The following is a 22,402-nucleotide window of genomic DNA, read 5'->3' on the forward strand; positions in this document are numbered from 1 at the left end:
GAGCACAAGGGCAGTGGCAGGGGATGTCACTGCAGATCCTGATAGATGGATGACTGTGTTACAAACCCACCTCTCAGATATTAACCAGCTTCCTTACACTGGTTCAGAGGAGACACAGTCAAAGTTGTCAAATGTTCCTTTTATTTCATATCTCTCTCTTCATCCCCATTTAGTCCCTAAAAATTTGTTACCTAAGGAAATGAATGCCACAAAAACTTGCATGCCATCCATGCAGGGCCCATTCTGTGGAGAAAGCAGCTTAGCAGCCCAGGAAATTCAGGTGCTCTAACATTTTTCTCTAGATTAATTTCTAGAAATTTGAAAATACCCAAACAAAGCAATGCCCCATAAGCAACAGGAGCATCATTCCTCTGGTTACCTGACTGGGAAACACCATGTATCTGAATTGTTGGCAATAGGGCCCTACTGCTTTTATTTACCCTAAAGGACAGCGCACACTCATATTAAAAGCCATACATAGTTTTGTGAGCTAACATCGCATGAGAAGCTATTTTGCCAAGAGAAGACGGGTGAAGAAAACTACCTGCAAATGCGATCTGGTCATACAGATGATGTTTCAGATGTCACTTTAGAGCTCACGGGTGGCTTCATGCATTCTTTCACACCCTCTTCCACTGAATCCTGAGGCTTACAACAGTGAGAACAGACTGAAAAAGAAGATCACTCATTAGTATTTGGAATTCCAGAAGACATAAAAGTGCTGAATCCAAATGTCTTCTTCAACAAAGTAAAATATAACTGAGGGTGGGAAGAAAGGAGAGAAGAAATTAAAGAAATCTTTTAGCTCTAGTTACTTCTATTTTTCCTTGGCAGGACTCATCCCTGCAGTACATATGAATACGGCTGACCCATAGCCATAGTCTGATCTGATAGAAAGTTCTGTTATATATAAATGTTACCTATATAGTGTCATATGGATAAAACAGTTCTCATTAGCACAGGGCTAGGACCTCAGCCTGGCACAAAGACAGGTTGCTACATGCTAAGATAAGGTCAGAAGGGAAATAACGGTAAAGGTTACATGTCACTAAATGCAGTTTACCAAGTGAGTGGAAGAACGCTGGTTTTAGAACCAGCCAACCAACTCTTTCAGTACTTTAAAAGGAGTTCAGATTAAACAGGCCCTCAGCATCTATGAATGACTTTTGTTTTAATAATTCAAGCTGAATCTCTCTGTACTATTACAGCAAATTGTACTCACTCAAATTTTGCAACATGGATCCTAAGCTATTCTTTAAGTGACCTCTAATCTTGGTCTAATCTTGGTGCTTTATGTTAAATTAATTGAAGAGCCAAAAAAAAAAAAAAAAAAAATCTAGAGCATTTCCATTCTTAAATTACTGCAAAGATAGGCTGTGAGCTCCTCAGAGTAGGGAGTTGTGAACCTCAGCAAAGCATCTACATGTTTTGGTCACCACCACAATCACACATCTGAGAATTCTTATTTCCGTTTTGCTCTATCTTTCTATTCTTCCCTCCCACACATCAGCTCTTTGAAGCATGGCTTTTTGAGCTCAGAAACGACTTTTAGCCAAGGCAGCTCCTGAGTCAGCTTTCCATATGCCAGAACAAGAGAAGTACCCTCAGACCTATTCTGAGCTCCCACAATATCTCTTGAAATGTGACCTGTAGCAACACCAGCAGGAAGAACTCTTAGAACAGGTATTTCCTTCCCAGACAGGTGGCAATGCACAGCAGCACCAAAACATGACAACTGTACAAACTGGGAAGTTGGATTGAAGCTCTAGCTTCAGTTTCTTACAGTATACGCCTGGTCTGGAAAGTGGCTGTACAAAATGGCACCACCTGACTTGGCAAATCTACTCCCTGTGCGTATTAGGAAAATGGGACTGAAAGGGAGATTCCAGTTTATGCAGCCATGTCCCATGCTGTTGCAGGTGATCACATTCTACCACATTGGTATGCTTTTTACATCTACTTTAAAAGCAATTTGATGTCTATATAAAAGGCTATCTCAGACTGCTCCAGAATCTTACTAATTTAATGGTAAGGAACCTTTTAATTTCCAGCCTATATTTGTTTAGAGCCAAATCTTCCAATTCCAGTTCATTTTCTCCTGTAATTAGAAGTTCATTATCCATGCAGCTAACAGCACAGGCTGTGATCAGCTGTGATTTTCTTGGTTTCAACCTGCTTGCTGCTTTCCCATTGACATAGCCCCAGGGAACAGCACGGGAGAATCAGCACTGGTGTCATAGGGGCACATGAGTGGAAAATGAGGAGGTGCACAGGTGTAGCCAAGAGTCACTGCCTTCCAGAAGCTTCCTTTCTTTGTGATAAAACACCAAAAGGAAAATTAGCCCAGCCTCACTCAGAGGTCACGTTTGATTTTGAAGGGATGTTGTTGGTGAGGGGGGAAAGAAAAATAGTAGTGCTACCTCCACACCTCTGACTTGGGAGTGAACTTGTCGGAAGTTGAAAAAAGAGGTGGCAGAAGACACAAGCATGACAAACGTACAAGTGTCCCTAAGTGAACTGAGTCCCTGCTGCCTAGCAAATAAGCTCTTTCCAACAGGGGATACCACTGTGACCGTGATGAGCTAAGACGCTCAGACCGGTGGCTTCTGGTTTAAGTGGGCTGAACACAGAGTACTCTCAGTGTGGGATTCTTGCCTCCAGACTTGACTTCCCCAGTGACCTGACAGAACTTGATTGGGTGATATTTATAATGTGTTGCAAGGCCTGCTGTCTTTCTACAGGACTGCTTTTCAAAGCTGCTGAGTGTGGATAGGACATCTATGGCTGTTGACTTTCAATACTGGCTGGACGCCTAGCTGCCTTAATAATTCCGTTAGATGTCTACCCACATCTTCAGGGGCTTTCTGGCTAGATCAGCTTAGACATGATTAGGAGCAACAGCTAACAGATGAGATTTTGTTTTGAGCCACAAAAAAAAATAAATCTACTCGGCTGCCAGCTAACCCTGAGATACTTGAGGTCCCCTTTGCTACTGAAAAACTCCTGGAGACATGTCTGGAGTTACTGAAGACTTCATAGGGTGGGACAGGGCACCTCACCTGTGCCGTTTTTGGCCACACAAAGAAGACAAATCCATCTCTCCTGATTGGGGTTCTCCTAAAAGTGGGACGTTGCTATGCTTAAGTCCTTTCTGTGGCCCTAGCACTATGTATTTTTGTAACTTTGGCTCTGTGACTTTTCTGAGGGATTGGCTAAGTAGGGTATGTAGAGAGATCCCATTTTGAAACTCTCAGGGCGCAGCTGTATCTATCATGATCACCAAGATTCTCAGCATCTTCAAGCATCTTAATACATAAAAATGGACATTTGTGAATCTCTTCAGTTCTGTATAGCCCTGATTTTGGAAATAGTCTGATCTGTTGTCAAAACTCCCTGTCACCCCTTCACTCTCAAACCTGAACCCTAGTGCTGCCTGCACACAAAATGTAGGAAAGTCCTGAGCTGGACTTAGATTTTGTGACAGTAGATGCTGCATGAAAAAAAAAAAAGGAAATGAGAAGAAGGTACAAAAATATCTAGTGTGTCAGTATAGTTTCTATAAATGTGTATTTTACATAGAAACTCCATAAGCAGTAAAAGACTTTCTTGAAAAAGGAGCTACACTTACCATGCCTTGGGAGGTATCTTGCTGCTAGGGTGATAGCCAAAAGGAAGATGATAATGATGATACTTGAAGCAGTAATGACATTATAAGATGGAGGCACAGTAGGGACAACGCAGTCATTTGTTTTTTCTGAGACAGAAGAAATAAAATGTAAATAAAGGGCCCAACAACATATTGGCATTTTCATGTAAGAGCAGGTACGTGAATTTTGGTGATTCTGGCCAAATTCTAACTCAGATATTCAGCCTGAAAATTTACCTATTCAATAAAGAAACAGACAAAGCTGGCACCTAAATTTCTTCCATTCCCTCACATTTGCTCTGTGCTGAAATTTTTAACACATCCATAGAATCTGAAATGCTGGGTCATTGTCCAGAACAGGACCGAGACAGGCAATATTTAAAAACACACAAGCTGTTTTTAAAGAAACTGGTTAGGCTTGGTGGAAAAGTCTGAGTCCATATCTAGAAAACTTCCAGTCTCAAAGGTACTCTGCAGTTTTTCTTACTGTTTTCACCAGATTTATGCCTAATATTTTCCCCTCTGAATTCACAGGTGATGGAGAAAAAAAATGATGCATTAAACAGACTAGAACAGACTTTTTTTCTTCATGGAAGGATAAGAGTGCTGTGGCAGAGTTCAGTTTCAGTGGATCTGGAGCCTTTGGCTTTTCACCACTGGAGATGACCCTTCTGCCACTTGGACATTAGAGTAGATAACGGGCTATTCTTGTACAGCAGAGGACAACCCTAATTCAACAGGAGGGACAGACTTGGTGCACGTTCATAGGTCTTGAGATTTTCATCATCTGCATCTGGCACAATTAAGCATCATTCGATTTCTAAGACACTAGCCTGATCTGCTGTACAATCTTCCCCTCCACTGTAGTGTTTGCCTCCTACATTTACCAGAGGCTGTATTCTGTCTGGAGCTCCATGTTGATGAAAGACTTGTTTGGAGGACCATTTCCATCATACCACAATGGGAATGGTTCCACATCTTAAAAATCAAAAAGTGGGGGGTTTGTGACTGCTGTTGTCACTGTTGATTGTACCCTCCTCTAAGAGTCTGCATGACAATGGTGTATTACTATTAGTACTTTTTTTATTGCTCTCCTTTTCTATGTAGTATGATATTCATAACCTTCTTCCATTACCATCTCTATGGACATTATACACTACATCCAGTAATAACCAATATTCATAAAGCACTAGTTTCTGGCATTCGTCCTGAAGCTGAATGGCACCTCTCCTCACAAGCCCCTTTGATTTTAGTAAGATTGATGAATAAGGTACCTTGATGAATCAGGTACAATTCCCTAGGAAAAATAGCTCTTCTCTAGCTTCCCTTGAGGGTCCCCTTACCTCAGTGAAAACATCAGACCCAGAGACATTTCAGAATACTTGTTTGGTAACAACATTAAAAAAAATAATCCTTTTGGCTTTAAGAATTTTCTGGCAAATCCCCTTCTACTGCAAAACATCCGGACTGTAGTGTGCTGCCTTCCCTCATGCTGTTTCCACATGTGCCTCAAGCTTTTCAAAGCACAGACTTACCTATTACGTTACCACTTTTAAGCCACGCACAGTGATGGATTTTTTTCTGCATGAGTTAACCCTATATTAAATATGTGTATGAAAGCAGAATTTTGTCTAGACCCCGACTGACAGTTTCTGTCACTGAAGCAGTAACAAACGTGCTTGTTAAATGAGGAAATTCTTTTTAAGTGCAACCTGTAGCTTTTAAGGAACACACATTTCTCAAGTCCCTCCATTTGAATACCTGGTCTGTGTCACACAACTGGCAGCAAGGCCGTGCTGCTACAGAGGGGCACTGAATGGTGGCAACCCCAACCTGTGGGAGCCACCAAGGCTGACATCACCAGATCACAACGGGATCCAGTTGCCCTCTCAGCCCAGCTGTGACTCACAGTAGAGCAGCAGGAACACAGAGCCGTCTCTGCTTGTCACTCACTGTCGTAACTCTCCTCTCCCACCCCTGCTGTCTTAACAGCCTTTGAAATATTTCGGTGTGCAGCTCACAGGTGGGATCATTGGGTTATCCTTGCATGAACAGATACACAAAAACCTACTGCTTTCTCAGAAAGGCAACTCAGCAGATTCAACAAAATGGTTTTGTGACACAAACTATTAATAAAACCTACTCAGAAGCAAACTGGTGGACTTGGCAAAGCCATCGTATTCAACGGTGCAAGTGATGCTGATGTCTTTGGTCACGTTGAGCCACAGTTCGCCAGTGACGTTGTACGGGCTGAGGCTGGACTCGGACACCCAGCTGGCATTCCACAGCATGGACACGTTGTTGAGAGCTCCAGAGATTTTGGGTTTGGGGAAACCTCCATGAGAAGAACATTTTACCACCATCTCAGTTGATTCACAAGACGTATTGACTACTTCTGCTGTTATGTTCGGCTTACTGAAGTCAGCTGAAGCAAGAAAGATTTAGTTACCATTCTGTCAGATTACAGCAAGGGCTGCAGTCCTTATCACCCATAGTCAAAGCAAAGACTCCCCCACAGGGCATGCCTCCTCTATCATAATCTGTTTGCCATTTTTTGTGCCTTAACGTTCTCCCCATAGCCTTGCTGGATATGGCCTTGGCCTTTGCAGTACACAGACTTCATGACCCCATTTCTCTCTACATACATACAGTGGAACAACAGAAGGAATCATAAAACAGGTAGGAAAAATACGGGACTGAATAAAAGTCCATATCACAGGCAATGGCAGACAATTTCCTTTTCCTTCCCTCATTAGTCCCTTCCCAGTAAGAAGCTCACAGAGGGTGTCCTGGGAAGGGAGGTTTCCTCTGCTGGGAAAGGAGGTGAGTCACATGTTGGTCTCTCAGCTGGGATGGGCAACAAGAGCCAGAATTACATTTTCTGCATGAGAGCCCCTCCAGAAGGCCCAGCTGAGAGCAAGACCAAGTCGTACTAGTCATGGCAAAAATGCATAGCAATATACAGGTCGTCTCAGACCATGTTCTCACTGGACTTTTTTCTCATTGCCAAAGACTGTTCAGAGGTTTCCCACCCACACAGCCTGTTCCATGACTTCCTGCCTGGTCAGATGTATTGCTGTAAGTGTTTGTGAGGCTGCCTGGTGAAATGGATGAGAGGACTAACTTGCGTGAAGAAGAAGAAGAAAGGTGGTGTCCTTTTTAGCCTGCTTCCCTTTGCCAATCTGGTTCACCGTGTTACTATAACCAGATGCATGGTGCAACTGAGGATGCCCACGGGTTGCAGTGAACATCCCAGCGTGAGGACAAGGAGGCGAGGGGTGGCAAAGGAACCGTTTAAGGCAACTCTCCCACTGGAAAAATCTCCGTGGGACCACATCTTCAGCAAGAGAGGCACCAGTCAGAAAAAGAAACTCGGCATGTGGCTTCCTGGTGGGCGTAAGTCACACAAACACCACTGCTGCCAAAGGGACCAAATTCTCCCTCCCACCGCTGCCAGCTGTAGGTCCGTAGCCTGCCCACCCCCTCAAGTGCTAGGCCCTAGCCATGGCAAGGCCATGCAGAGAGCTGCAGCAGCTTGCTCAACTCACTGTACAATGACCCTTTTTGGAGCAGCTTTTGCTTGCGATTGCTCCCCATTTGACCACATGACTGCTGGGAGAAGGCAGACAACCTTGTGGTTGTAACGCGTCTGCTTCTGCTGACCATGAACCCATGGTCTAGGCTACCGAGTAACTAGTAGCTAGTGAAATATACTTGCTGAACATTGCATGGCTGACCAGTGGCAGACAAGGAGAGACCCGGATTTCCTTCCAGAGCCACTATCTGCTGAGCAATACAGCACTGACATCCAGTCTGGAAAGTCCCTTCAAACCTCCCAGCTGGCTTCACCGAGGCACCCTGATCAGTCACCAGGGAGTGACACCTTTCTGCCTCTCTCAGGGTAGCCAGATTCCAGCAGGGGCGAGGGAAGCTTTCTTTGCTGATCCCCACAATAACTGCTCCCACTTTTCCAAAGGAAGCAGAAGTCTACCACAATTATTACAACTGGCCTGTTAAGACAGTAAGGGGATTTCTGGAAGGAAAGAAACCGGAGTGTTTGCGGGGAGGAAAAGAGATCGGTTGTTTCACATTTTTCATGCCGTTAACTCCTCAGCCCTCACGGCTAGAGAGGATGCTGGCAGTGCACTTCCCTTTTTTCATATCAGTTCCCAGAAAGATCACTAAATTTGTCTCGTTGCACATATGCCCACCATGCCCTCAGACAGGCAGGCAATGGTCAAACCCCAGGAGCTTAGGTTTTTTTGCTGACGGATCTCATTCCAGATGGGGAATGCTCATTCACTGGCTTGCCTGGAAGATTCCTGGAACTTTCTGCTGCTAAAGGTATTCAAATGTATGTATGTATATATTTATATATGTTACCAGTATCTCTGCCGTTGATTGAAACCAACCACCACAGAAACAGTGTGGAAATGGAAAATAATGTCAATGGAACTTTTTGTAGCCTCCAAGAAAAGATTCAGATTCGTTTTGAGCAAAGGAACTCGAGATGTTTATTTAAGGTAAAAAGCCTCAAATCTCCAGCTGAGTTCAGCCTTAGGTTGTGGAGCTGCAGTGCAGCTGGGAAGCTGACCAGCCTCCTGGAGAGCCTTGGCTCCCAAGGAATTGGATGCAGGGCTGAGACGCTGCTGTGGCCACAGAGAGGCAATGCCACCCCGTTCCTCTTTTGGATGCTTCCCGTGCACGAAGGCCTTGGCCTCTGCTTTGCCCAAAAGACAGCAGGGGGCAGAGGCAGCCTAGGGCACCCACCAGCAGTGGTACCTGGGGACGTCTCCTGGGAAAGGTCCTCACTCAAGACGGAGGCATCAAGGGGAGGACGGTGGGCTGGTGGTGGGAAAGGTGAATTTTCTGTACTTGGGGTAGCTTTGGAAAGGTAAGGGTGGAGACTGTTCGAATGGTCCCTTAACACACCTTCCAGCACTCTTCTGGGCTTCCTGATGAAAGTCTATCATCTACACTATGACTAAAGCTTGGAGGAGTGTCTCTTACCCCCAGAGCTCGGCACCGGAAAGCCTCAAGTGTCAGGAGGCAATCCACTTACCTGTAACAAAGAGGGTGACAGGCTCATCGCACACAACAACTGAGTTCTGCGAAAATCTGAGGTGCTGAACAACACACTGGTAAGGGCCATTGTCCAGGATTTCCACGGGGGAGATCCACAGGGTGAGGTTGGTGGTGTTCATCTCTGTCCGGTTCTCGTACCGCTCATGCTTGGAGATCTTCTTCCCCTCTGCGTAGGCAAGCACTACCTCCGTGGTGTTCTTCTGCCAGTAGACCCGGTAATTATGTAGGCTTTCCGAGCTGGGAATTTCATGACAACAAGGCAGGCCAACTTTTTCCCCCACTTTGCTTTTGACTACTTTCTTCTCCAGTGCATAGCCTGCAGGTGGGGGGCAAACAAAAGTCAGTGAGACAGTGGTATAGCCTTGTGCCAGGACCTGCTGCATAGAGCTCACCTCTTTTGGCTCTGTCTGCACCTGCTAATATACCTCATCACCCACCAAGCTGTTTACAACTTACGCTCTGCACTGAGGGGAGGCCTACTTTGGCATTGCGTTTTATGTGATGCTCCAGTCCTACTTAGGATCCCGAGCTAGTGGGCACACAATGATTTCTGCATGGATTACTGAAGGCAAAGGCAGGAGACTTACCTGCCCGAACAGAAATTTTGCTGGCCCCTTAAAAAAAACCACACTCAGAGTAAAGAATTGCCATTATTTCTGTAAAGGGATAAAAACATACATGCCCAAACTGCTGTCTCCTCTGCTCTCCCTTTTCAGAGCTCAGTGTTTGGAAAGTCTGTGTCACCCTGCGGTGGGTTCCCTGCATGCCAAACAGGGCCACAGTGGACTATTAGTTTAGGGGTTTGGGGTTCTTTTTCTTTTACAAAACCTTTCAAGATCCCAGAAGATAGAAGCAAACCTACAATGATAAACAAAGGTTACAACCACACTGTCATCAGCCTCCTAGTATTAGCAAATGAACAATTTTGTACAGTCTATCTAAAACAAATTTGTATTTGCGAAGACCCATGGGCCACACATGGAATTACTTGCAAACCAGCACAGTCATTCCCCAACTCCTGCTCAGCAACTGTGCCGGTACCATACCTTGTATACAGGCATGTGCCTACAATAACAAGCTGAGGCCCTTGCAAGGGAGAAATTAGGTACCACTTTCACCAGATTAGCAGTAATTCCCCTGCTTTGCCCTGTGACTTCTATGCACGCCACTCCTGTGATCAGCCCTGCTTTCCCATTCCCCTTCCTCTTTCCAGTGGGTAGGCGCTCGCAGGGGCCAGGACCTGACACGCGAAGCAGCAGCCATATCCAGGAGCCACTGCTGCTGCTGGAAGAGTGACCCAGTACTGACGTGCGGTCCTGGGCTGCAGCAAGGCCAGGGCAGCTGGTTGGGCTTTTGCCTGGGTCTGTGCAACCTTCAGGATGATGCTTATCCCTGCGCATCCTGCTTTGTTAGTCCAGAAGGTCGGGTTGCTTTACGTTTACCCTGCTTGCCTCAGCCTCACTACCTTAGCACCCATCTCCAGTAGTGGAAGGGGGATACCAATCTGTTGCGCTCCATTGACTGAGAGCGACAAAACAAGGAAATAGCCAGCCTCCAGACAGAGAAGATTCAAATTCCCTCTTCCTTCTCTGCAGAACAGATCTCAGTGAACATGTCTGAGAGAGAAAGCGGGAAAGCCCTGACCAGGCAGTGTGTCACTGGTGGGGAGAGTGCAGCATCAGCCATCGGTGGAGGTGAAAGCCCACGCGCAAAGCCTCAGCCTGAAGCGTGAACTGAACACTTTACAAAGTTGAGCCTAAGAACTGCCACCCACTCCCAGCAAAGTCTGGCTGATGCTGGCTCACATGTTACTGCCACTGCTAATGCCTAACCGCAGCCACGCTGTACACAGGCAAAGAGCGTAGCGCTCGGGGTGTCACCGGAGTGCTGTCATATTCAGATGCAGCTGAAATGTCCAAAAGAGCCAGCAGCGAGACCCCTGTGGCCTGCTGACCTGTGCCCAGCGGCACACTCTGATGAAGTGCTTCGCAATCCTGCAGCTGCCGGTGCTGGAATGAGACAAGCAGATGCTCAGCCAGTGCCCTGGCACAGCCAGATCTTGGGGCAGCATTGGGTGCTGCTTCCTGAAGTTAAGCCCAGACATTGAGAGCCTGGGGCAGAACATGAAATAAGCTTTCACCCCGCCTTCCCTGTAGCACACCTACCCCTGTCCTACTTACATCCTTTACATTAAATCTGTAGGAAACACACTGAAAAATAGTGGGGAGGACCTGGCAACACTATGGAATGTTTTAATGTTAATTAAATAAAATAGATTATGTAATTAAATGAGCAACTTTTAACGGGTTTCCCTCCATTCAGCCACTTCATTGGTCTTCCAAAGGGAAAGATTCAAACACAATTTTTTCTCCCCCGCTACCTGTACTTCCCCTTACAATGCATCGCAGACTTTGAGCAACCAGACTGGGGCAGAGCAGGAGCCCACTCAGACTGCTGACCTGTGTCAGTCAGCAACTGGTAGCAAAATGGTAGAAAAAACAGTTCTTCCACACCACATGGGATAAGAACTGACATACCATGCCAACCTTTGGCAGCCAGGAATTTAGGGATTTCTTGACATCAGCAGTTTAATCGCTACTGCTAGACCTTCAGGAATAGTTCTTGCCCCTTCAGGAATGCACATATATTTCTGGTTTCCACAACATCCTGTGACGATGAGTTACACAGTTTTATATTATGTGCTGTGTGAAAAGCATTTCCTTCTGTTCATCTGAGAAGCAGCCCACTTTAGGCTGTGATTCTTGAAGTTCCTCCTCCTGCGTGTCTGCATGCATTTGTGAGTGTGTGTGTTTTTTCGCTCAACCCCATCTTCGCTTGTTCTCACAGTTCAGCTTTTACTATTGCTGGAGAGGCTTGCAAGAGCAGCCAGTCAAACTTTGGGATTGTGGAGCCTGATAAAGACAATTTGCTATTTTCTTTTGCAGCAATGGGGGAAGAGTAGGCGTTCATTAAATGTCAGGGTGACATCGCATCATGTGTTGCATGAGGTTCTCCGTGCCTTGCCCCTAAGAGTCTCCTTTGCAACCAAAAGGAGAACAAAAACCTCCTCAGCAGTACATGTGCAGGGGCTGGAAACTCCTGCTGATGTCACATCTACCCTTAAAAGGCTCTGCACCCTTGAAACTGCAACCTGAATGCTCCAAGCCTGAAGGAACCAAAGTCCACGAAGAGTCATTCAGCCCCACAAAAGTCCCCTTTCACTTTAAAGGTGAACTGCAAAGCAAAAATGAAAATTCATTTCTCTCCCATTACTGTGCTGAATGCTCTCCTTAACCAGGCTGTGGCAGAGGTATCCACTGTGGAAATAATTTTTAATAACTTTTCTTTCCTCTTCCCACCCCCCCTGAAGCCCACCCACTCTCTTGCTATGCACGCACCTTACTGCATCACTGGAAGCCCATGGTGTGTGGCAACGCTGAAACGATGAAAGGGCTGACTTTCTGTTCCCTGGGCAGAAAAACATGTTTCATTCAAACTATGCCTGTGCTGCAGATGCCCCATATGGCAGGGCTAATTAGAACAGAAAGGCGAGTGTAGAGGAAAACCATGCTTTTGTGGTTGCTCTGAGTTAGCAAGCAGGAATGCTGTTGAGCCCGTATCCCTATTTCCTTCATTCCTTGCCCAAGCCACGTTTCAGAAATTCCCCAGCCACAGAGAGGTTGGTTATCCTGACCACATGTACGGTCAGGCAGTACAGGAGAGCAGATTGCCTCTGTGACAGAAGCCCTGCAGAGACATTTGACTGTAAAAGTAATAGACCAGGCCACACTTTAGAGAAGCAGTGTTGAACTGTTGGAAACCTTCAGATAATTCCTGGTGAACAGAAACCCAAAGCCATTCTCTTTCCCCTCTGTTCCCCGTTTCTCTGCCCTTCTGAACTGCTTTGCTTTTTTTGATCTACCTCACTCCACACACAACCCACAAAGCAATGTACATGAAGGTAAAGGTCCTTCTTGGTGGGCCTGGAGTCCCTTGTCCCGCTGTGTAAGCAGCAGGTAAGACAGTGGATCTGCACATTTTTTCGACAGACAGTCCTGCAAAAAGCTCTGTTGTCGGTGGCCCTCCAAAACTGGGAGGGTCAAAAGAGCCTTGCATTGCTTTTTTTTTTCTGTAAGGTCCCCTCTTTATCTTTGCAACAGCAGCTGCTCTCTCTGCTCTTAAATTATTGGCCTCACTGACTTTACCTAGGACCATGCACCTGGGACGCCCGCTCTGCTGGGGCACCGGCACCTTTCTCACCCTCTGCCTGCCTGTGGGCTGGAAAAAGGGACTTCAAGCAGCTCTGGGAGTTGGTGCACACCACGTCGCGGTGAGGCGAGGGCACTTCTGGTAACCAGGCTGTGCCAGATTGTTACAGAACATCGCGGATGAGGAAAACATGTCTCATGGAGCTGTGGCTTTCTCCTGGCGGCTGTCCCCTGGGGTCAGCGCACGAATCACACCCGACAGTCCCCGGGTAATTCTGCAGCTCAGGTCCCTCATTTTCTGTGAATAGCACATTTTCCCCAAACTTGCAGGATTTATCCTTTGAGGACAAGACTGTATTTTGCGGGGATTTCCAAGCAAGACAGATAATCAGGTGAAAAATCGAGAAATTTTGAAAAGCTGAGTCTTTAAAGGACCAGACACTCTCCACTGTCCTTTTCTTTATGCCAGGTGATTTTACCAGTGAGGAATCAGATTCTCCCAAAACTTTCCATGGAGTTAAAATTCAGCAAATGTCCTGTGCTACATGAAGAAATGCTTTGTATTTAAGCTAAATCAGTGTTGTGACACTGTGAATACACTGATCACAGAAAAGACCCCATTAGATGCCCACATAACTTCTATGTGGAGACATAGGGGCACTTCAGCAGCACAAAAAATCATTGCCTTCCTTTGCATTTTGCTGTAAAGACCCCGTGAAATGAGAAAGATAGGATGAAACAGAAAAGTGGGTGCTGGCAGGCCCTGCAGGCCGTCCTCTTTAAGGAATCCGTGACTGCGTATTAACCTGGGCACGAATGCCTGGCAAGCCTCTTAGGCTCCTTCTACCCAGACTCCACTTCAGCAAGTGGAGGCATGTGAAGGGAGGTCTTGGCATGCAGAGAAAGGAGAAGCGGCCCTTTTCCCCCGTACAAACCCAAGCCCAACCTTCCGGTCATGAACCACAGGCCTGCTGCTACCCTTCAGCTGCTCTAGGCTGCTCTGGCAAAGCAAAGCAGCTGCAAACCCAGTTTGCTTCGCTTATGTCACGGTGACCTCTTGCGAGGTCATGTTCCCTTACTCATCCCAAATGCGGTCAGAAAGAGGAGCAGAAGAGAAGGCGTCCTGAAGAAAAATAGTGACACACTTCATTCGGCAGTGGTTTCGCTCAGTCTCGCTTCCTTGTACCCACTCATGCTAGTCAAGCGTGCCCGTGGCCATTAAGTGATGGGATTAATCCTAGTTTACAATGATGTCATTGATGTCATGGTTTGCCTGAGGTAAGGAAACAGTTTAAAGAAGTTTTTCTAAAAGTTCACCTCTGCTTGCTTCTGCACCATAACCTCGGGGCGCCTTGCTTCGAGCAGTATAGCAAGGGCATGGCACCCCTTACGTGGCTTTATGCACTTCCCATCTTCACATTGCCACATTCCTCCTAAACAAAAGAGTAACCTTGCTTCACCCAGCTTTATACTGCGTGATTTGGCAACGATTATAATATCCCCATGGTGTTTTGGTGCCTGACTCCTTCAGCAGCCTTCCTTCCATGCATTCCTTTAATGCTGTTTTGTTTCACATGCAAAGCATTTAGTGAAGAAATCCCTTAAATCATGAAGCAGCTGTGAAAAACAGAGGACACCTTCCTGCATCTATAGACAGAAAGACAGCCCATCTTCAGGGGTGTGCACTAATCCCATTTTTTTTCCCAGCAGCATGTTAACTTGAGGCCCTATTGATGACAAATGAAACTATCAATCTTATTTGTCTCCCTGAGCATACTTTGATAAGCAGTGATGTACTACGATAGGTAACACTCATTTTAGAGTGGTTCACAGGACACTCTCAACACATGCTGGTGTCTGATGTGGTCCCAGTTTCTTAGACACCCAGTACTCCTGCTGAAGCCCTCCCTCCGACTACAGTTTCCTTTGCAGGTTGCAGACTGAACACTCTGCTTTCTCCAGTCTTAATTGCTACTCACCAGAAAGCAGATTTCACCCCCCCCAATTGCCTTTTTGCCACGAAATCCAGCAAGGCAACCCAGCCAGATGGGGAATGAAAGGAAGCGCTGTTACTGAATCATTACTATGTCAAAACGCTGGCTTCAAAGGGAGGGAAACTCCATTAATCATGAAAAAGTTCCACGATGGGCAATTAGCTGAGAAGACAAAAGGGAATCTGAAATACTTCGGTAACAGGGCTCGCTGCAGCGCTGGGGCAGCTCCAGCCAGCCAGTACCCCTCCCTCTTGCTCTCGCTGTGCCAAGCTCGGTTTCAGTACTTCTTGAGATAAAGATCTACTGCTTTCTGAATCACCACTGCCCCACACTAGGACAATCCCACCACCTGGGCATGTCCAGTTTGCTTTGTTTATAACATGAGTAAGATAGCAACTCTTAAGTCAGTTGGCAAATTTCTAATCTTGGCACTAACCAGGATGTCAGATCCAGGCAAGGAGCTAGAGATGAGATGCCAAAGTACTTGGGGGTGGGATGGGGACTATATCGTGTCTTAAGATCTTCCCTGTTGCCGCAGAGCCCTCTACATGGGTGTTGGTCAGGGAGGAGAGGAAGGAGGGCTTGCTTATCTCCCATGCTGCATACCAGCAGGGACACCAGCTATGGGGACAGAAGGACGTCTTTGACTTGGGACAAGGAGTGAAGGGAAGAGTCTTTCTGAACCTTCCCCCTTTCTCCGTTCCCAGCACGCAAGTGGTTGACCCCAGTAGAATAAAAAAGGGCGGGGGGGGGGGACACACACTAAATCTGGATGTCCTCAGGGGATTTGCATATTTTAGTTCCTTTCGAGATCAAATTCCTGCAACTGGCTCACAGCACTCTCAGGATTTCCCAGTTTGGGGGCAGAAACTGGATGTGGCAGTTGGGTAAGACAGACCTTTGGGGGAGATTTGTCACACACAAAGACAAAAATAAATCTGTTAATTTTTTCCTCTGCAGACTCTCTCCCTCGCTGCCTGGATCACTTTGTACTTCCTCTATATTTATCTCCCAGCTGAAGATGTTCTCAGATCATTTTCCTAATTCCTCCAGTACCACTGCCATGCATACTGCTGTCCTCGCAGCACAGCTTTTGAAGTTGAGGTCCTCCCCACTGCTTCAGGCCTCAGTTTTCTTCAGTGCTTGCTAAATCTCGCTGTCTCGCATGCTCCCCAAGTAGCCAGCCCACTCTTGAAACTAACAGAAGGTGAAAGTGCCCAGTAACCAGGAAAATCAAGTATGATACCTCTGACACAAGCCCACTCAAAATTAGAAAAATTACTTTTTTTTTTTTCTTCTAAAGTACTTGCCCACAGCCATAGCAATATTCACCAGTGCAGCTAACAATGCTACCAGCCTGCCAGCCATTATCTTTTTATAAAAACCTGGTCCCTGCTCAGGCACTAACCCATGAACGCTCTGCAGACAACCACCTTGACGATAACCGCACAGCTGGAGGACTGGCAGGAGGAGAGATTAAACAGCCCTGTATAAGAGTGCAGCATGGCGAATGGTAATTAACTGGCGGATGACTAACAAAATGAGACCAAAGTGGTGCAGAGGTGTCTGAAAGCTACAGAAGCTGCAGAGGGAGTGAAATAAGAGACTTGGGCAGGGGCCGCTGGAGGCACTGGCTGGGAGCATCACAGTGCGGGCCGGTGCAGGGAAAGGGCTCTCTCCGCTGCTCGGAAGCAGTGTCTGACGGCAAGGTCTGTTCAGACTGAAGCACTTCCCCCGGCACAGTGATGAAATCCTTGTTTGCTGGGCATTTAAAACTACACCGGAGGGTATCTGCTATGGCGAGAGCAGCGGTGCGCAGAGACGCTTGCCTCGATGGTCTTTTCTAACAACTTTTTATATGATACAGTAGCATTCTGGGCTCACCAAAAGGTGAACGTCTTTTGAGCACAGTATAGCTGGAGATGCCACCATTAGCCAGCAGTCAGCGCTTTTATTTTTAGCTAGGGAGTCCCCTGGGACCAATGATATTTTAAAAGCATAACAGTGAAAAAGCAGAAGCAAAGCTTGTGGCATTTCCATGTTGGGAAAGATTTACATATTCTCAAATGACCTCCTGAGACTCCCAATGGTGATGCCCCTCCAAGGGGACAGAACAGCTACAATTAAACATAATCTATTTAAAAACAAAACCGACCTCCAAGCAAACAACCTTCACTGCATTCAGCACATTTGCCTTGCCACCTCATGAAAAATACCACACCAACATAAGCGCAGCGCTTACAGTAGGAAACACACATTTAAAAGGAAGGAGAGTTTCTCCGAACGTGGAGAAACAGCCTGGCACAACCTCAGGGAGCAGCCAAACGAGAAACGACAAACTGGCATTGATCTAATGCCTTCCCCATACGAGCGGAGGTGATCTGGCTCCTCTTCCCCTTCCAATCCCAAGAGCTCCCACTGCTTTCCTTGCAAGGCTGTCCAGAAGCTGGTTCAATATGCCACATTGGTGTAAAACAAGGGAAAAAATAAAAGAAACATTCTGCTAAGCTGGGAGTCGAATTAGCTCATTCAAGGATCAGAGATATGCCAGAAGTAGTGCAAAGGAGGGGATCATCATGCAGCCAGAAGCAGAGGAGAGAGGAGCAGGACTGCACCTTTGGGTGGCAGCGACCCATTTGGCCCCCTCAGCTGTGCTGCCTGTCCGCACCCCACTCCGGGGTACATAGTGCTGGGTGTAAAAGCAGACCGGCACTGAAGAGAGTGGGCTGACCCCTGCAAAAAAGTAACTCATCACAAGCGAGGCAGGGGGATAACTCCGTCAGTGGCAGCCTTCATTTATGTCAGATTAGTTACACCCATTAAAACACGCTTGTAACTCAGAAATTGAGGCAGCAACGAGCAGGAAAGGTGTGAGGGCGTACAGGGTGGCAACTTCTGCTGGTAACCTACCGCAGTGCGTAAAAACTTCAGCCCCAAACTTTGCATGTTTAAATGCAGGAATGTCTGACATTCACATTGCAAAAAGTTTACAAATGTCTCAGTGATCCAAGAAATGAAAAAAGCTGTTGCCCTCAAAGTAACATTAGCTCACCGGAGTTATCTGGGTTCATTTTGCTCTAACTGGAAAAAAGAAACAATGTGGGTGAAAGGAAGGTTCGACTGGTAGCTTTACAAACTCGGTATGCAGGCGTATAACCGTATTTTGCCTGTGTAAGAATGTAGCTTGTCTATGTTCAATTTTCTCTGTTTTTTTCTAAAGAATTCTTTCATTTAAAAAAACACAACAGAAGAAATAAAACAGTCTATAAGCAAAAGCAGGAGCCTTTAGTTGGGTTTCTGTTTCTTCAGACAAGCTCTTACAGCAGGTTTCACTCTGGATAGACAGACAGACAGTAAAAGGAGTTCCTTAGTTCTGCTGCTCTTGTTTTTGAACCAAAGGCATTTATTTTCTGCATGTCTGGAACAGGAGGAGACAGAAATTCATCCAAAAAAAGAAATTAAAAAAACATCTGAAGGCTGCAAGAGCAATAAGACAGAAACTCAATTTGCATTGAGTGATCAAGTGGGCAAATCTGGTACGTAAAGAAAAATTTCTGCCATCTCCGCCATGAAATCTGCCCTGGGCACAACCCATACCAGTCCTGGCATGGAAATTAGCCGCCAAGCACCTAAAGCTCATTGCTAGACACTTCAGTATTTGGGGGTGGCCACAAAACAGGGAATCTTTCTTGTTCTCAACTCTCTTTGTCCCTTTCTGAAACCCAGCTCCACTCCGAACTCTTTATTGGCAGTAACATGCGAGAGGGGATTCCCAGAGTGAGTTACTTGTGAGCCAGTGCTTGCTCACAGTGCAGAGGGAAGTGGCTATTCCCCCTGCCCCCCGACTCTCCAATAACTCAGAAAGCTGTAGGGATTTTCCTCAAAACTTCCCAAAAAATTTCACCACTGGGAAGAAACCAAGAACTAGATGGTCCCCAGTTGGATGAAAAGAATCCAGGGAAGCCTAAAAGGAATACTTCGTGGACAAAACCTGGGTTCGCCGGGGCCCTGCAATCAGTGCCTATGCCACGTTTGCACACAGGGCAGGGAAAGGTCATACTGCGTGACTTCCAGCAACATTTTCCTAACACAACAAACTGGGACCGAGAACATCCTGATATTCGTAGGTAGGTGTGAAGGTGTAATGGCAGGAGAAAAACCAAACCAATGGGGATACCAGCAATGCGTTCAGACTGTAAATTAATAAGTTTGTGCTGTAATCAAGGCTGTAATCAAGGCTGTTCTGCCATTTTTCCACTGTGCTGAGACAGCAAGGTGTTCATGTACATCAGTGTCTCCAGCAGCAGATGACATCTCAGAAGCAGCTCTAAATTACACTGGCATTTCAGTGGGTCATCTCAGGTGAACCCCAGAGTAGCAAAACTCAATTCAAGGGGAAACAAATGTACCTACCTAGCTTGGGCATACATGATTTCCTATGAAATACAACCTTCAAATCATCCTTTTTAATTAAGACCCGCTTAAAGCTGCCTTCTGCTATGATGGAAAAATTCATCCTGGCATTCCCTACGCTACTATTTCACTCACACAGGGCATATGGAGAGCACCTGCTTTCATCCTAGCATGCTACTTGACATTTCGGAGCGCTACGGCACAGAGGTGTGCAAGTACCAGAACACCTGGGCTAAACCCAAGGATGCAAGATGTAGCCACAGGCTCTGGCTGCCAGCTTTGACTGTGCCTCGATGTGGTCATGACCAGTCCCACATGGGGTCAGTTCTGTAAATGCTGCCCTTGGTGACTTGCTTAACAATGCGTGGCAAGTCACTGGCAGGGCCATGGCAGACTCCCTTTCTGGGCTTCACCATTTTGCCACAACAAGGTCAGAAGTTGGTCCTTGTGGTCCCCGTGGGTGACCCAGGGAAGGCATCACCTACAAGTCCCAGTAAAGCTTTTAAAACCACTCGTTTGCGGGTACTGTAGCATGTATTTTCAAGGGTCACTAACATAGGAATACCTCTTTTTGGAGAGAAAGGTGGCAGGGTGTGTACATGTGCATAAAGAGGGAGAAAGAAAGCGCATCAGATGTGCTGTCCTTGTCAGCCTGCCAAGCAACCCGCTACTGTGGCACCAGGACTTCCACAGACTCATTGTGTGGGAAGCATCTAACAATTATGCTCCAAAAACTGATACAATGTTTTTAAAAAAGCTTTTTTTCCACTCTGCCTCTTGCAGAATTAAACCCCTGAATTTTTCCACTCCGCCTCTTGCAGAATTAAACCCCAGAATTTGCAATTGGTTAGATTTGGAGAAGGAAGTCTTCTCAGCCCTGCTGGCTTATGGATTTGTGCCTTGTGTTTCCCAGCCCAGGGACCTCTCCCCACGTCTCCCAGCCCATTCCCAAGCCCTCGGTGCCACCACGCTCCCTATGGCCCCCTTGCAGCTGCCTCCTGCCCTTTCTGTTGGCTGGGCACAAGGAGGGGCAGCACGGGCTCCGGCTATTCAGGTGCTGCCTGTGGCTAGCCAGGGGCTTCCATGCAGTGGATAAGGAAGCCACATCTCCGCCAGCTCTGCCTCCCTGTCAAATTTGTTTGAAACTGGGCAGGGGATTTGAAAGTTACGAGCAGGAGCCTAAAGAAACAGATGGAGAGATGGAAAGCAGGATAAACTATCATTCCCTTAGTAACCCATATCAAAAAAAGTACAACTACAGGAACACCTAGTTTTCTATTATCAAACTCGTATTTCTAGTACTGGATATTAGCATGCATCGACTGTATATCCAAGTATTGCCCATCTTTGGTCTTGGAATCAGCATCCTTTTTAGAGAAACTACATGACTGGCTAATTACCACATGCTCATAATTACATTAATAACATACAACAAGATCTTACAGTACAGAGAAAGAAACAGTTCTGCACATGACATTGTTTGCCCATTGCAGTACAGGCAAAATACATCTGTGCTTGACACGTGCTTCACAAGCACAGAGGGAGGGGAAGGGGTGCGGGGGAAGACAGGAGAGCAGAGATCTCACAAGTGGCCTTTGAGGTGGTTGGTTTCTTTACAACCGAGCTCTGAAATTCAATCCCTGTTAAATTCTCCCAGTTTTGTTTTAAGATTCTGAGACTGAAACTCAAAATGAAACTCAGCATCAAGTATCTCCCAGTTTCACAACATCAGCATGAAAAACTCCTAATTTTGCATCACTTGATTTTTAATCAAAGCCTCAGTTCAGCCTGGGTTTGCTCCAGAGTATTGTTAGCTGCAGTGAAACACTAAAATTGCCAATAAGCGCAACCTATTTTGCATCCACAATGAATCCCAGCTATGAAGTGACTTTTGTGTGGTTTCAGGGTTAACATTTCACACGGCTGAGAAGACTCATCCCAAGCCTGTTGAGGTCAGGGGGGACCTGTGGACTTCAGCACGTTTTGTGGCAGGTCCTCGGAGAAGGGGGACAGCCCTTACAGTCCTTCAACAGGGACTTGTGTTGAGGGAGAAAACACTGGCTGTGCGCTGCGCTGCCCGGGCAGCGGAGGGCCCTCCAACTCACTGCCCTGCCCTGTCTTCCCTACCGCACACTCACTTTTAGCGACCCAAAAAACTGCAGAAACTGCCCTGCCACTGAAGCCCAAGGGGCCACACCACGTGCTCGCTGTGGACGTCAGCTGCCCCGAAAATGCCCTCCTTGCTCTCACTCAGGCTGGGGTGGGTGACCACCTCACCCCTCTGGGAGCTGGAAGCCTGGCACGACTGGCCTGGGGAGCCGAGATCTCATGGGTCCTCAGCGCTCGCTGCCATGGTTAGCGAGCCAGCCACCCCCAAGCCCTGGCCCAGCCTCAGCCCTGGCAGAAGACACCAGAACGAGTGCCCTGGGGACCGCCATCCCCCAAAGACCGGCAGGCGGGCAATGCCACCCGCCTGGGCCCGGCACGCCCTCTCCCGCACTCCCACGACGGCCGCTCCCGCTTACCTAAACTGAGGCAGAGTAGCAGGAAGAGCCCGAGCCCCAGCCACTTCCTCAAGGCCAGCGCCGGCGGGACGGTGGGCAGGCACGCCATCTTCCTGTAGCTCCTGGGCTGGGAGGAGAGGGGGACACGGTGAGGGCAGTGGCACCCAAGAAGCCACAGGACCTGCCGCTGCACTCCCCTCCTTCCTGCCTGCTGCCACCCCCCAAAAACACAAGAACAAGCCCAGCCTGCCCCGCTTCCCTCCCCGCTGCCCCGGGGTACCTGCGGCTTCCCCAGGCAAGTGGCCCCGAGGCCACCCCCTGAGGCGGGAGGAGGCAGGGGGCTCAGTGCCGGGCCATGGGCGCCCGGCTCCGGCCGCAGGGCCACCAAGACGCTGACTCCCCGCCGAGGCGCAGGGGAAGGCCGGGCAGCGGGCGGGCGCTCAGCCTCATAAGTCACCTCACGCCCGCCCACGGCTTCCTCGCGGGGCGTGCGTTAGGCTGCAGTGCCGCCTGCCCCCCCGCCAGCCGGGGCCCCGCACCGGTGCCGCCGTC

General features: G+C 47.5%; 1 protein-coding gene across 1 annotated transcript; it reads right to left on the reverse strand.

Moving 5' to 3' along the window:
* Nucleotides 1-561: 561 nt before the first annotated feature.
* Nucleotides 562-21,959, reverse strand: CD80 (CD80 molecule). The gene is made up of 5 exons (XM_059825583.1): nt 21,872-21,959; nt 8,709-9,047; nt 5,790-6,071; nt 3,629-3,754; nt 562-668 (listed from the first exon to the last, which is right to left on the reverse strand). Exons 1-5 carry the CDS (start codon nt 21,957-21,959, stop codon nt 562-564), a joined length of 942 nt encoding a protein of 313 aa, XP_059681566.1.
* Nucleotides 21,960-22,402: the final 443 nt, after the last annotated feature.

The sequence above is a fragment of the Gavia stellata genome, chromosome 1, assembly GCF_030936135.1.
Source record: "Gavia stellata isolate bGavSte3 chromosome 1, bGavSte3.hap2, whole genome shotgun sequence".
Taxonomy (NCBI): domain Eukaryota; kingdom Metazoa; phylum Chordata; class Aves; order Gaviiformes; family Gaviidae; genus Gavia; species Gavia stellata.